Source organism: Carettochelys insculpta, chromosome 6, assembly GCF_033958435.1.
Source record: "Carettochelys insculpta isolate YL-2023 chromosome 6, ASM3395843v1, whole genome shotgun sequence".
Taxonomy (NCBI): Eukaryota; Metazoa; Chordata; order Testudines; family Carettochelyidae; genus Carettochelys; species Carettochelys insculpta.
In genome coordinates this window covers 115157925-115173485 of record NC_134142.1, presented here as the reverse complement: position 1 = coordinate 115173485, position 15561 = coordinate 115157925, and the positions used below count along the sequence as shown (strand labels likewise).

At 40.3% G+C, this 15561-nt stretch overlaps 1 protein-coding gene across 3 annotated transcripts in view; it reads left to right on the top strand.

Moving 5' to 3' along the window:
• The window catches only part of KMT5B (lysine methyltransferase 5B), a 51171-nt gene that overhangs the window by 14303 nt on the left and 21307 nt on the right, over positions 1-15561 (top strand). For 2 of the 3 annotated variants that reach the window (XM_074997916.1, XM_074997918.1), the window contains exons 2-3: positions 8539-8781; positions 10534-10681. In XM_074997916.1, the coding sequence (XP_074854017.1) occupies positions 8622-8781; positions 10534-10681 (308 nt within the window). In that variant the 5' untranslated portion in view covers positions 8539-8621. Of the gene's footprint in view, positions 1-2814; positions 2982-8538; positions 8782-10533; positions 10682-15561 lie in introns of those variants that run through there. The other variant, XM_074997917.1, reaches the window with a different exon arrangement.

Here is a 15561-nt window from a genome sequence, read left to right as displayed (position 1 = left end):
GTGGGAAACTGATTGTTCCTTCCCAAGTGGAGCACTTTGCATTTGTCCTTATTAAACTTCATCCTGTTTACCTCAGACCATTTCTCCAATTTATCCAGATCATTTTGAATTATGACCCTATCCTCCAAAGCAGTTGCAACCCCTCCCAGCTTGGTATCATCTGCAAACTTAATAAGCATACTTTCTGTGCCAATATCTAGATCATTGATGAAGACATTGAACAGAACTGGTCCTAACACAGACCCCTGCGGAACCCCACTTGTTATACTTTTCCAGCAGGATTGAGAACCATTAAGAACTACTCTTTGGGTACGGTTATCCAGCCAGTTATGCACCCACCTTATAGTAGCTTAATCTAAATTGTATTTGCCTAGTTTTTTGATAAGAATATCATGAGATACCTTATCAAATGCTTTACTAAAGTCTAGGTATACCACATCTACCGCTTCTCCCCTATCCACAAGGCTCATTATCCTATTAAAAAAAAGCTATCAGATTAGTTTGACAAGAGTTATTCTTTACATCAGGATAAGATACATTATATCATATGCAAAATTCTGCAGACCCCTGTAACTGGCTTGCAGACTAAAACTGCTAACATCACCAGTATAAAAGAGATGGAAGTGGTCAGACAAATAAAATATGGGTCCCCGTGGGACCTGGGTAGAGGGAGGTCCACTGTTCCCTCCTGGCTGCTAGGTGCAATTTTTTTTTAAACTTTCACCAGAACTGCACCTGTACCCCACCTCTCTTTTGTATTGATCTTACAAAGTATTTGTCTTACTAATTTGGATAATTGGTACTTTAGTGAATTTTAACTTTTGGCTACGGAGACAATCTTTACCTTAAATTTGAGCAAGTTAGCCTTGCTTGTATTGATTTTTTTTTTCTCTCCCCCCACTCCCATGGATGTTTCTCCTTTCCCTTCTTTCTTGTCTTATCCCAGCTGTTGTTTTGTATTATTGCCTTCCTCCATTTCCCCTCATGCTCTCCTAAAAAAGTTATACATACGCTGAATTCACAATCAGTGCTGCTGAACCAGAGTGAAATTGCCTCAGGTTGAATTTCCTCCTTCATGAAGTGTGTTTTCCTGGTTGAAGTGTAATTGGTGTGGTTCTTTAGAATGTCACAGTTGATGGAAAAAATTTGTTTGTTATTTGGACAAAAGTGCTTAATGTGGTTATATTAGAACTCATCTGCTACAATAAAAAGTTCCTTTCCAACAAACTTTAATTGTTTATACTTAATTTTATTGTAGGTTGGCAAAGTCAACCTGGATGTAAAAAGTTGCTGTATGGAATTCATGTCCACATAATATGTATTACCTGTTTGCAGCAGAATTGCTAACGCAGATTTGAATGGAATATATATAACTTGCCTCCATAGCTCCCAGTGACTTAACCAAAGCTCCTGCTGCAGAGTTTTTCTAGGGAAAATTTCAAATAATTTTTACCCCTATGCTTTCCATTATATTCCAAATACCTTCACTTCATTTTATGATACGACTGTTATCAAAAAAGGTTCTTGAACCTCTTGTTGCAGTAGGTGTTGGAGCTTGTCATTTTGTTAAATCTTGTCTCTACTTGTCATATTTTTTTCCTTTACCCTTTGTTTGAATAATTATTTGTTTTTTTGACAGTACAGTCAGCTAGAGGTATTACAAACTGTTGTTACTTTTTTATCTAGCACTGAGCACTTTGAGGTATAAGATGCCTAATAGAATTATTTTTAACCGATGAAAATGTGCACCGATAAATGTGACATTTCTTACACATAAATTTCCAACATTTGGGAAATGCACTCACATCTTTTCTGCAATAATTGGTTAGGTTCACTAAAAATCTTGCAATCTCACCTGCTACATTACAATGCTTTTCATCTGGTAACACTGTAAATTAAGTATGACAAGCTAATTTTGTTCAGTACATTTAAAATATGAACTGGACCCTACTTTTTAATTTAAAACTGAAACATAGTGTGTGTCTACACTAGGAACTAACTTCGAAGTAGCCAGCAGAGAGTCTACACACATTTTTCCCTTACTTGGAAGTTGGGCTCCCTTAACTTCAAAGTCCTTACTCTGTACATCCTGGGAATGGAGTAGTGCCCTACTTCGAAGTAGGGTGTGTGTAGACGCTGAACTTCAAAGTTGCTTACTTGGACGTTGTACTTCGAAGTTATTTTTGTAGTGTAGACAAAGTCATACAGTATCTAAATGCAAGTTTCAGATTGTTTAGAACTGGCTTGCCTTTTCTACAAGCCATGTGACCATGTGAATTGGTGTACAGAAGGAGTAACAGCTTGCTGATATAATAAATTATTTCTGCAAAGGGTGTTCAGACTGTGAACGAGAAGTGCTGTTTGCCAGTCCTGTACAACCCCGCCCCCCTTCCACTCATGCATCTGATGAAGCAGGTGTTTGCTCGTGAAAGCTAATACTCCAAAATATCTGTTAGTCTATAAGGTACGACAAGACTTCTTGTCGTTCTCTATACCATAAATCAGTATTTCCCAATTTTATTTGGCCACAGAACCCATTTACATGTGAAAGTATTTTGTGGAACACCTAGTAACAGTCTTATGGATCTGAAAAAGCAGACCATGAATAAATAAAGATTAATAATAAACAAATGCTAAACAAGGTCATATGATCAACATTCATTTAATTGCACATACTTAATGTGTACAAAAATAAAACTCAAACTAATATCCACTATATTGGTAATTTTCAATGCAAAGAGTGGTTTTTCTTTTCTTGGCAAATTCTTCTTATATTTGGCTTAATACTGGAAAGTTGGATTCGCATATCTGGCGTAGCATTCACTCGATTTCTGTATTTTGTTTTTGTTGCTGCATAATTCAAGAACCCAGTTTCGCACGAGACTGTGCTGGCAAAGGCTAACAACTGATGAATTACACGTCTTGATAAAGCTGTATATTCTTGACATAAGTTGCCCCAGAATGATCCATGCTCCCTGAGAGTAAGTATGGGAATTTATAGTGGTAAATAGCAGGCGATCACACCACTGACTGACTCTGCCTGCAGTGCTGAGTAGTGCTGTCATTGTCCCTACTCTCTGGCTCAGCTGGCATTACAAAGGGACACATTGTGGTAAACACAAATAAAAATTGTTTTTAATAAAATGCATAAATGCTTAAATACTATTTTTTAAATAATAAAATGTTGTTGTAATGGAATTTTCTCATGGAACCCTTGCTATTAGCCGATTGAGCTAGAAATGATATTGTACATGGATAAGTAGTTGTTGAAGTAACCTCAAGTCATTAGATCACCTGTTTTAAACTCTGAATTTGAAATTAACAAGCTTAACCTTTGCTTTTGGTGTTCCCCCTCCTTTTCTAGTGTAGTCAGTCATCTCTGCTTTTTTGTGTTGCTTACTAGTTCATTCTGTTTTTATCACTCTTTGTAGAATACCTCCGAACTGTGCTTTACAACAAAAAGAGATACTGTTCTTTTCACAAAGAAATACAATTGTCTGTCAGGAGGTATACTAGAAAATAATCTTCTTACTCATACGTATATGTTGATTCTGACAGTTGATGAGTGTTCTGCTTGGCAACTAGGCACACTCAACCTTTAAGTGAACATCTAGCACACACAAATTCTGTCTTTGGCTTCTACAAGCTCTACTTAGCTATGCTGCTATGCAGTGTTACTTCCTCAGATATTGGTGCTTGCAATGGAATGTTTCTCTAGTGGAGATCAAAGTGTGTATTTTACTACTACATGACCATTGCTTGAAAACACAAACCCGTCTTTCAAACTTTGTGACAAACTGACTGAGAGTCATCTGAAAGGTTACATCGTTCTCATTACTGGCTTTGCCATTTTCCAAATAAAGATTCCAAAACATATATCTCTCAAACTGAGGAATGTAGACTTGAATGTTCTATATTATGTAAAAGTTGGAATTCTTGTGTTTTTGGTATTATCAGTCATTCATGTCTAGCACTAGTTATGTATAAAGTGTTAAAAAATAATTTGAGAATTGTACAAAATATATTTTTTCTAGTTGTGGTTTGAATTACAGTAACTGCTCTCTTTAATCTATTGAGCAAATTTTCTTTTGTTTCCTGTTGAGGGGTGAATATAGCAAATCTCAGATTTTGGTCTAATGTAATTTTAATCCTCACATATTCATTCAAAATTCCACTTATCCAGAGACAGATAATTTTTTATGAGGATTTTCTGAAGTGTTTTGTATTGATCATTCAGAGCTGATACGCTAAAAAAATTGATCACAATATCATACCAGTCACTTGTTTGGTCATTTTGTCCAAATGCAATATAGGCTCTAAATGTAAGCATCATTCCTCAGAATTGGTTTAGATAAACATAGTTATACTAAAGGCTACAGTGTTATTCCTTAGAAAAATTTTTAATAAATGTTCCAGCAGAGGTGGAGAAAAACAAGGATATATCACGGGAAATGAGGGGCCAGTGGGGGGAAATGTGATTAGACTGGGTGCCCACTAAATACTCACTGTGAAGTGGCCTAAATCCTTGTTCTAGGCACTGTGAGCTGGCCCATGTGGTCAAAAATGTTAAGAATCATTAAGAAAGGAATAGATAATAAGACAGAAAATGTCTTGTCTTTATATAAATCCATGGTACGTCCACATCTGGAATACTGTGTACAGATGTGGTCGCCCCATCTCAAAAAAGATACATTGGAATTGTAAAACGTTCAGGAAAGGGCACTAAAAATGATTAGTGGTAGGGAGCATCTGCCATATGAGGAGAGATTGATAAGACTGGGGCTTTTTAGTTTAGAAAAAAAGATGATTAAGGGGGGGATATGATAGAGGTATATAAAATCATGACTGGTGTGGAGAAAATAGATAAGGAATTATTATTTACTCCTTCTCACATTGCAAGAACTAGGGGTCACCAAATGAAATTAATAGGCAGCAGGTTTAAAACAAACAATAGGAAATACTTTTTCACACAATGTGCAGTTACCCTGTGGAACTCCTTGCTGGAGAATGTTGTGAAGGTCAAGACTATAGTAAAGTTTAAAAAAGAACCTAGATAAATTCATGGGGGTAGGTCCATCAATGGCTATTAGCCAGGCTGGGCATGGACAGTGTCCCTAGTGTCTATTTGCAAGAGGCTGGAAATGGGCAACAGGGAATTGATCACTTGATGATTACCTGTTCTGTTCGTTCTCTCTGGGGCACCTGATGTTGGCCACCGTCAGAAGACAGGATACAGGGCTTGATGGTCTGACCCAGTATGGCTATTCTTATGTTCTTATAGTACTATTCAGGTTTGGCACTATGGAGATGTTAAGGAAGTGGGCCATGTTTGGTTGGTATTGTGACTGTGTTAGATAGTTTTCAACACCAGTCACTTTGGCCCTCTGCATCTCTTGCAACCTTGGCCTGCTTGTGGTACTTGGATGGATAAGGAGCTGCTGCTTGCAGGGATAGTAGAGGAGAGGTGTCGTAGCCTTTATTTAAATTCAAAATTACAGCGAATAGTGTGATCCCTGTGATAATATTGTTACCTAAGCCTGTTTCTACACTGGTGATCTTACAGTGGAATATGTGTACATATGCTGCTGTATCATTGTAAAATCTCCTGTGTAGCCACTCTACACCAAAGGGAGAATGCTCTCCTTCATGGACAAAGTCAGCTCCCACACAGTGGTCCTAAACAGTGCAGTATGGGAAGGTGGAGGGTAGCCATCTATGGGAAAGGAACAAATTCTGAGCTGTCTAGAAAAAATAGATGTACACAAATCCATGGGTCTGGATTTAATGCACCCGAGGGTACTGAGGGAATTGGCAGAGGTCATTGCTGAATCTTTGACCATTATCTTTGAAGACACTTGGAGATTGGGGTAGATACCGGATGACTGGAAAAAGGGAAACATGGTGCCCATCTTTAAAAAAGGAAAGAAGGACAATCCAGGGAACTATAGACAGGTCAGCCTTACCTCAGTCCCTATATAATGGAGGGGATCCTCAAGGAATTGATTTTGGAGCACTTGGAAGAGGGCAAAGTGATCAAAAGTAGCCAACATGGATTCACCAGGGGCAAGTCCTGCCTGACCCATCTGATTAGCTTCTATGACGAGGTAACAAGCTCTGTGGACATGGGGAAGTCAGTGGATGCGATATACCTAACTTCAGCAAAGCTTTTGATACAGTCTCCCACAACATTCTAGTCCATAAGTTAAGGAAATATGGTTTGGATCCTTGAACTATAAGATGGATAGAAAGCTGGCTTGAAGGTTGGGCCCAACGGATAGTGGTCAATGGCTCAATATCTGGGTGGCGGTCAGTTTCAAGCGGAGTGCAGCAAGGCTCGGTTCTGGGGCCGGTGCTGTTCAACATCTTTATTAATGACCTGGATGAGGGACTGGATTGCACCCTCAGCAAGTTTGTGGATGACACAAAACTAGGGGGAAAGGTAGATATGTTGGAGGGTAGAGAGAGAATCCAGAGTGACCTGGATAAATTGGAGGATTGGGCCAAAAGAAATCTGATGCGGTTCAACCAGGAGAAGTATATAGTCCTGCACCTGGGAGGGAAGAATCCCAAGCATTGTTATAGGCTGGGGACCGACTGGCTCAGCAGCAGTATGCCAGAAAGGGACCTAAGGGTTATGGTGGATGAAAGGCTGGATATGAGTAAACAGTGTGCCCTTGTAGCCAACGGCATACTAGGGTGCATTATGAGGAGCATTTTGAGCAGATCTAGAGAAGTAGTTATTCCTCTCTATTTGGCACTGGTGAGGCCGCATCTGGAATATTGTGTCCAGTTTTGCTCCCCCCCCCACAGTATAAAAAGGATGTAGATGTGCTGGAGCAGGTTCAGCAGAGGGCAACAAAATGATTAAGGGGCTGGCACACAAGACCTGTGAGGATAGGCTGAGGGATTTGGGCTTGTTTAGTTTACAGAAGAGAAGACTTGAGGGGTGATTTAATAGCAGCCTTCAATTTCCTGAAGGGGAGCTCTAAAGAGGAGGGTGAGAAACTGTTCTCAGTGGAGTCAGATGGCAGAACAAGGAGTAATGGCCTGAAGTTGAAGAGGGAGAGGTGTAGTTTAGATATTAGGAAAAACTGTTTCACCAGGAGGGTGGTGAAGCATTGGAATGTGTTGCCTAGAGAGGTGGTGGATTCTCTGTCCCTCGAGGTTTTTAAGTCCCGGCTTGACAAGGTCCTGGCTGGGATGACTTAGTTTGGGTTGATCCTGCTTGAAGCAGGGGGCTGGACTAGATGACCTCCTAAGGTCCCTTCCAGCCCTATGATTCTATGATATAATTAAAGCAGCCTCAATGAATCATGGGAGCTGTGTTATCAGGACAGTATCTCCTGCCAGCTTGGTTCTGTCTGTGGAACATATGCTACTTAAAGATTTTTTTTTTATAAATAGTCCCTTGAGCAATAGACCTTCTACCAACAAAAGTGCTAATATAAATATAGCCTAAGTTATGGCTGTGTGAAAGACTTCTACAAATGGGAGAAACCATCTAAGCCTTGGATGCTTTTAGTGCCTTGCAAATATGCCCTTGTGCTTACAATTGAATATAGGATAGACAGCAGCAGTGCATCACCTGTGTCCATAACAGGCAGCTGGGCTACTGCTTCCTTTGAGGAAGACTTGATTGTCAGACATTTTACTCCTGGAGCCTGCTCCGCCATTTTTATAAGTGGTCAAGCAGTGTAAAAACATGATTTAGAATAAAAGTTTGAGGCCTTGCTTCCATCACAAACGTAAAACACGTATTAGTAGCATTCCCACATTATCTTCTAATATGGAAAGTCAAGTTAGTTTACCCTGTTGAAACCCTCCATTGCTGTGGATTGTGCCTGTTTCAAATGATCAAACAATAAATAAGGTTATCTATAATGGCTCCTGCCAGGGCTCCTAGGTTAGAGTAATAAAAAATCAGTTTTGTTTCTTTCTGACCCTGTGTGCTGCTAGAAGGTTATAGAGCCTATAAGCATAACACAAATAGACATGGTAATCACTTATCACCAATGCTCGTTGAGTTCATAAGTAAGATTCATCTTTTTTTATTATGTTTTAAGCATAGGATTCACAGTATTTTCAGGTTCCATAGACTAACTCAGATTGTAAACTTTTAAATTGAGAAACTTTGTTAGGTTACTTATGTCTGTAAAGAACTTCATGTATTTATAGGACCGTATGGTGATATAAAAGTAATAATGCTTTTCAGTATTAACCAGCACAGCTGCTGATACACTATTTTCTCTTCAAAAAACTTGAAACTTTGACATGCGTAACTTGCACAGTTGTAGATCCTGATCAATGAAACCCTAAATGTGTTTGTATCAAAGTATAAGTCCTTCAGATGTTTTAACCTAGCAAATATTCAGTTGGCTTCTTGATATTTTTTTTTAAAAAGACTGATTCTTGTAGTTTGTTCTGTTCATACAATCGTTTCTAAAGTTCTTTAGCACCTCTTATGACTTTTGTCTTAAAACCTGCTGCTTTGAAAATGGTTTGTCAGTTAGTTTTAATCTTTTTGTATGTTTCCATTAGGAATTAAAACTGAAATTATTGACCCACTTCTCCGAGTCTTTTGAAAAGTGACTAGATGCAACTGGGTCAGGTTGGATGTGGGAATGAAGTGGCTGGGAGAATCCAAGAACATGGTGGTGAATGGCAGGAGAAATGGAGGCAAGTTGTCTAATGAACATCAGCAGAATCAGTCCAAGTTGCAGCACCCCGGAAAGGAGAATCCAAAGACTAGCAAAAATGGAGTTGAGAGAAGATCAAGCAGATGTATGTACATGTTTGTGGGGTTGGGAGGCAACGTGAATCATAGTAACATCTTGCTTACTAATTTGTAAGAATTTTAGTTGCTTATTCTGAAATCATGAGATGTGGCTAATTCACTGGGGTGGCCATCGTCCCTCCCCCAGTTAGCAGTGGAGTTGCTTATTATGCTTATTATGCAGTCATGATTATTTCAGAAATAAATATGTATTAAGTCTCATTGAAAAGATAAATTCAAATTAAATTGTGTACATTTAATTTGAATTCAGTAGGAAGGATAACATCCTGAATATGTGATGGCTAATAATTAGCATGGTTGCAAATCCTAAAACTTGGCCTTGGAAAAAATAAACAATTCTACAGCTGTGGAACCAGTTGTGAAAGTTACATAAATATGCATCCTTGTGTGGGTAAAAACCTTAGTTTTATTCACACCTATGTCAGTAATCCATTGTAAAACTGAGGTTTTTTTAAAAACAAATATGATTTAGAGTAGAGAACTGGATACAAATTTCACGTAAGATGTATTTGGAAACTCCAGCTTTTACTTTTAGGGTGCAATTTGAACTTCTATAATCCAGACTTCCCTAGTCTGGCGACATGGCAATGTAGTGTCATTGGTGACCCTCTGAGAGCACTCCTGGGGACAAACCAGCAGGTTTGGGCCAGGAGTGTTGCCAGACTAGAGGGATGGGGAGCACTAGAACCCCTGGCAGTGGAGGGAGCAGTGAAGCCACTGGGCAAAAGTTGAGATGCCAGCGGCAGTCAATGCTCCAGGGAGACGACAGAGCCCCAGGCCACTACTGACATCTCCAATCCAGCAAATTCCCTGAGGATGCAGGACCAGGGAGGTTCAATCTGTATTGTCGCTTGTCATTTTGAAATTTCTAAGGCAAATATTGCTGAATTCTGTACTGGTCATTATTTTCTTTTTTTGTCCAAAAAAATGAGCACATATCTATGCCTTTAAGAAACCCTTCACAGTCTTAAAAATGGTATTACATCATCTATGTGTGGTGATTCTGGACCATGGGAGTAATGGAGGAAAAGTCTCCAGCCCAGCACTCCCCTGTGCTCCCATTCCCCCTTCTGGGTGGGGGTGAAGGAGGGAGGGAACAGCAGATGGCCTGAAAAGCCGCTTCCTCTCCTTCCAGGCAGAGTCTTCAGGCCCAGTCTGGCTCTAGCTTGCCTGGGTATGGCCTGCAGCATGGAGTCAGCATGGCCTCACAGCTGCAGGGGATCCAGGCAAGCCAGGGGCCAGATCCACAGATCTGGCTTGTGGCCCATTGGTTTAAGTCAAGGTGGGGAACCTAACTGTAAGTCTGCCCAGGATCAGAGGAAGCTGCTTTCATGTAAGGTGTTCCATCCTGTCCAAGAAGGATAAGCATTCTTATGGTTCCATGGCCCTAGCCACAGAAACTAAAGGAGATCAAAGAAAACAAAAGAATGAGATTCTGCATCATGCGCTCACAGGCCAGAGATCCTGCCCATGGCTCTCACTTCTTTTCCTGTCCAATCAGCAAAGTGGGCTGCTGGTATCTCTGGTGGTAGCAGAGTGGTCTGTCTTAATGGGACTTACTTAGCTTGTGTCCCAGCTGGCTGAGGACATCTAAGTCAGAGCTGCACTAGTGCAGTGCCACACACTACTCGTTACTGCTGTTATCCTTGTTGGAGTTGCCCTCTTACAGTGAGGATACTACAAGATTGGATAGTTTTCTATTTTTGTTTAACCCTGGTATGTGTTTGTTTTTTTTTCAGGTAGTGGTGCTTCGGGATTTGAGGGCCAAAGTCGCTATGTGCCTTCCTCTGGAATGTCCGCCAAGGAGCTCTGTGAAAATGATGACCTGGCAACTAGCTTGGTTCTTGATCCTTATTTAGGTTTTCAGACACACAAAATGAATACTAGGTAACTTTGTTTACATTTGTTTACCTAGAAGAGAAGTTATCATCTTAATTATATAGACAGTAAGGCTGGATCTACACGTGCTCCTTCTTTTCGAAAGGGGCACGTTAATGTGAGCGGGTTCAAAATATGCTAATGAGGCGCTGCAATGAATATGCAGTGACTCATTAGCATAATGGCGGCTGCAGCAATTCAAAAGTGCAGCTTTTGGAATTGTGTGCCGCCCGTGGAGACGGGACCTTCCAAAAGGCCCTTTCCCCCCAGTTTTCGAAAGCCCTTCTTCCTATCTGGTGATCGGAAGAAGGGCTTTCGAAAACTGGGGTGGGGGGTGTCCTTTCAGAAGGTCCCGTCTCCACGGGCGACTCACAATTCGAAAAGCTGCACATTCAAATCGCTGCGGCCGCAATTATGTTAATGAGGTGCTGCATATTCATTGTAGCACCTCATTAGCCTCTTTCAAACCTGCTCATTAACATGCCCTTTCTAAAGGAAGGGGCACGTGTACACACAGGGTAAAGGTTTAAATGTGGAGTTTGTTGCTTATTTGTAGAAATTTACAAAATGGTAATTGTTTTTTATATTCTTGTTCTTTTGGGTAATTTTAATCATCACAGTGGTGCTGCTCTGGTAATTGGGACTCAGAACATGGTAGCAGCATACAGCTACACTGCTATAGTTGATATTTCCATTAAACTATATTGTCCATTTCCATTATTGAGCAGGAACTTAATAGGAAGTGTCCTAGCACAGGCAACTTGGGATGCCAAGGGGGCAGTGTGTTACCCCTCACTAGTGTTGCCCGCTTGCCTTCACTCACTGTCAGCTTAGTGCTTCGCCCTGTCATACCCCCATCCCTCCCAGAGCAGCACAGCCTGAAAGCAGCACAAGCTTCCAACTCTCACTACTCCTAGGTTGCACTGTGCCAGGGGAGGAGGATTGCCCTGCATGCACTGGAAGTGGTGAGTGGAGGAGGGGCATGGGCAGGGATGGAGAGGGGTGTGAGTGGAGAAGGAGCAGGGCAGGGCAGTGTGGCTTGTGCCCTCCCTAGAATCTCTGCACGGTCGCCTCTGGTTCTTAATTTGGGTAACAGTTATTTTAATCAGTTCAGAAGGGGTTACATTTATTAGCCTTTTGAAATGTTTAGTGGTAAAAGTAAAATTTCTGTTAATTCAGGTGATTGACTTCTATTATTATTTAATTTATTAAAAGGCTTGGTTTGAACATTTCAATGTTGGTGGCACTAAGGTCCACAATCTCAAACAAATGTATGCAAAAATCCCACTAGAGGGATGCAAATCACATTGTCTGTCCATATATCTATGTGCATACTGGGGACTTGTATACCCAAGTCAGGTGTATTCATTTATACTTAATTTAAAATTGGTATGGACTTGTGTCTGATTTTTCAGGTGCTGGAAGTAGGGTTTTTGTTCTCTCCCTCCTCCCACCAACAAAATCTCTCAGCTCTTCTTGGCTGGAAACCGGACAATAGGAGCTGAGAGATTTTGCTATGGGGCCAGAGCAGCCCGCAATGCTGCTTCTCCCTGCCAGGGTCCAGAGCAAAGAGCTTACACGGAGCCGAAAGCTGCTTAAAGCAAAGTGGGGCTGCTCTGTCCCTGTGCATCCCAGGGTGATGGTCCCTGGGACAGATGTGGGAGCTTGTCAGGCCAAATCCAGAACACATGCCGTATCTTGCCCACCCCTGAGACAGGTGTATAAATGCTTCTGTAGCTTCCTGTCAAGCAATGATTTCAGATAAATGCTCTCCTTTATTTGTTTTATAATTAAACATGCTGACTTCATCTAGTTATGGGAAAACAATGAACAAACTATATTTCTTCAATTTTTTTCTCTTAAGACTAATTTAAAAAACTTTTATTTCACAGCCATTAGCATGAGACCTGTAAGTTATGGGAAGTGTACAATTAGACTGCAAGGGCAATATAGTTATTAAATTTGATGTGTTTTGGTGAAGCTTAAAGCTTCCATTACAATTTCCTAATTCTGCTTTGAGAATATGTTATTGCTGTGAATTAAAATAAAGGCATCAGCATAGTCCTTATTTAGCCCTTCTTGGTTATCACCTGTTTATATTCATGGTCAGATTGGTTGGATTTTGTTTCTTTTATCTGGTAAGATATTTGTCTTATTTTGCATTGTCCTATGAGGTAAAAATTCAGATGCAGAAAGACTAGAAAATTGTTCAGAAAATCAAACATGAGTACTTGGACATGATGTGATAGTAGAAATTAAATTGGTTTCACAACTCTTAATTTTTGAACATATTCACCTTCAGTGTTGAGGTTTTGCAAACGTTACGCCATGTATATTGAAGTGTCTCTATAGTAAAACAGTCATTAAAGAAGATACACTTTTTTTCCTTTACACCTTAAGGCAAGATGACAACAGACTTCTGTGCAAACAGTTACCTCACAAATATTTTGCAGGGCTCTTGTACATATTTGTATTTGTTGATTTGCATATAGTTACAAGGTTTGTAATTATGTAGAAAAAATAGCTCATCACAAGGTCAAGGTTAGCTTACATCTCTGGAATCCAAGTTCCAATTTTCCGCTGCAACTAAATAAATATACAAATGTCTTGTGTTGTATATAGATTTTTGCCTGAGAGTCTGATTTAGCAGTTAAACCTTCTTTAAGGATTTGTAGTCAGATGTAGCTCAGAAGTCATTGGGCAAGAGCAGACATCTTTTTAAAATTCTTAGCAAAACATTTACATTTTCTGTCCACTCCAGCTCTTTGCCCCCGCCAGTTGACTGGGCTACTGCAATTAAATAGAAAATATAAATGGGGTGAATTGGGTATTACAGGTTGCTGGTGGTTGTATTATTGTCTCTGAAACATTAGTGAAAGAATATGAAATCTGAAGTAATTGTCTGGATTTAGTTTGAAACTTTAATCACATTAATGCAATAGTCTCATGACTGCACTGCCATCAGATGCCCATGTGCACTGTGTGTCTCACCAAATCCTTTTGAGCAGTAGTTGGTAGAAGAGGGGCAGTAGTAAGATAAAAGAGGGACTATAGTAAGATAAAAGTGCTCTGATAAGCATTGCATCAGACTCCTAGAATTTGGAGAGGTCAGCCTATTCTAGGATTGTAAGGAGAATCGAAGCAGGTGGATTAGTTGTCCGTGTCAAGAGGGAGCCATCTGACTAAAGCACTAGAAGTTAGTGTCTTTTGAATACTTTGGTAGGTGGGGTATTGCACGCTCAAATTACCATAATGCCAAGCCCCAGTTACTTCACCATCAAGGTCTATCAGAATGGTTCAGGTGAATTTTTTCTCTACCACAACATCAAGGTCTTAGTTGGAAAACTGTATTTTTGGAGCAAGCTGATGTGTCTGTCAAATCCATTGGATCACAGTTCATACTGAATCTAAAGTTGGTGATTTGAACATCTTTAAACTGAGAAAACCCAAGTCCTTTCACTTTCATGACAAACTAGGCTCCCTTTGAGATAGTGTTGAAGTAGTGGAGCATCTTTGGAGCACTAGATGTCATCTTAGGCAGCTTCAGAGTTTAAATCTTAACTAGGCTTTTCTCTGGTTATGGCTACACTAGAGAGTTTTGTAGACAAAACTTGTGGAGCGTCCACACACAAAATGTGTTTTGTCAACAGTGTGTCGACAGAACTTGGCACTTCAGTTGACAGCCTTCTGCCTCTCCCCCATGAGGCATAATGCCTTTGTCGACAGATTCTGTTGACAAAAAAGCCAAGTGAATGCTCCAGAGGGCGCTCTGTCAACGGACAGGTCTTCCAGTTCATCAGGCAGTCCCGTTTTGCTGAGCGTCTGGTTGGCCTTTCTGTCAAGACAGTGGCTGGGCACTCAGGCCGCTCCCTTTTGACAGGGTGGATTACTTTTTTGATCCGCTTCCATGTGTGGACATGATCTTTTGATAGAATCTTTGTCAGAAGATCTCTTCAGACAGTAACTTCTGTCAACAGATGGCTGTAGTGTAGCCATAGCCCATATGGGTATCACGCATCTTAGGGCTTTTACACTTTTGATCATCTGCTTCCTGAGTTAGAGATCTCTCCAGAAAGAGAGAATGAAATAGGTAATTTTTTTTGTAGAAGGCAGTCTTCTTTCACCTTAGCCCCCATGTTCAGCAATTCTATTCAATTGTTTTCAGACTTTTCTAAATGAAGAACTGGAATGCTTCCAGTCTTGAGAGGTTTATCTTTCTACCATATCCTCTAATAAGACTCTCTGACCCTCTTTCTTTTGACAAGTGTGATTTTTTTTTTTTTTTTTTTTTTTTTTACTGAGAACTTGCTGGACTGGATGATAGCTCTCTGGAGATTCATTTAGTGACTTCATCCAAAAAATAACATCATTTTGACATCTCAGTCTCCAAGAGAAAGTAGTCTTTTTCTGTCAGGGAAAGTCTGCTGGAACTGGCTTGAAAAGGTTTGCAATTTGGCTGTCGATTTCTAGGAAATTTTGTGCTTTGGACCAAGAGCTATGGAGGTTTAGAACTAATCTCTCAACATCCTTCCATATGCTTGTGGTTTTGCCATCAGATGATAAAATTGTAAGCTAGGAAAATGGCAATTAACCCTAATCGCAAAACATCCAGAAGTTGGGTAAATCTGATAGGTTATTTCTTTTTTAGTGCTGCCAGGATGTCATGCTCCTATGTAATTCCTTATAGTTTAGGGTGGCCTTTTAGGCCCAGTTTATTTTAATTGACTATCAGAAGTTCCTGTGTATTCCCTAAATACTTGATGATGGTTGTAGCTGATCTGCTTTTTTGAGATTTGCAGATATATTCATAGATTGTCTGGCTTACAGGAGAGCAGTTGTACAGGAAGCTAGTACCTACCTCGCTCTCGCTCTCGCTCTCGCTCTCGCTC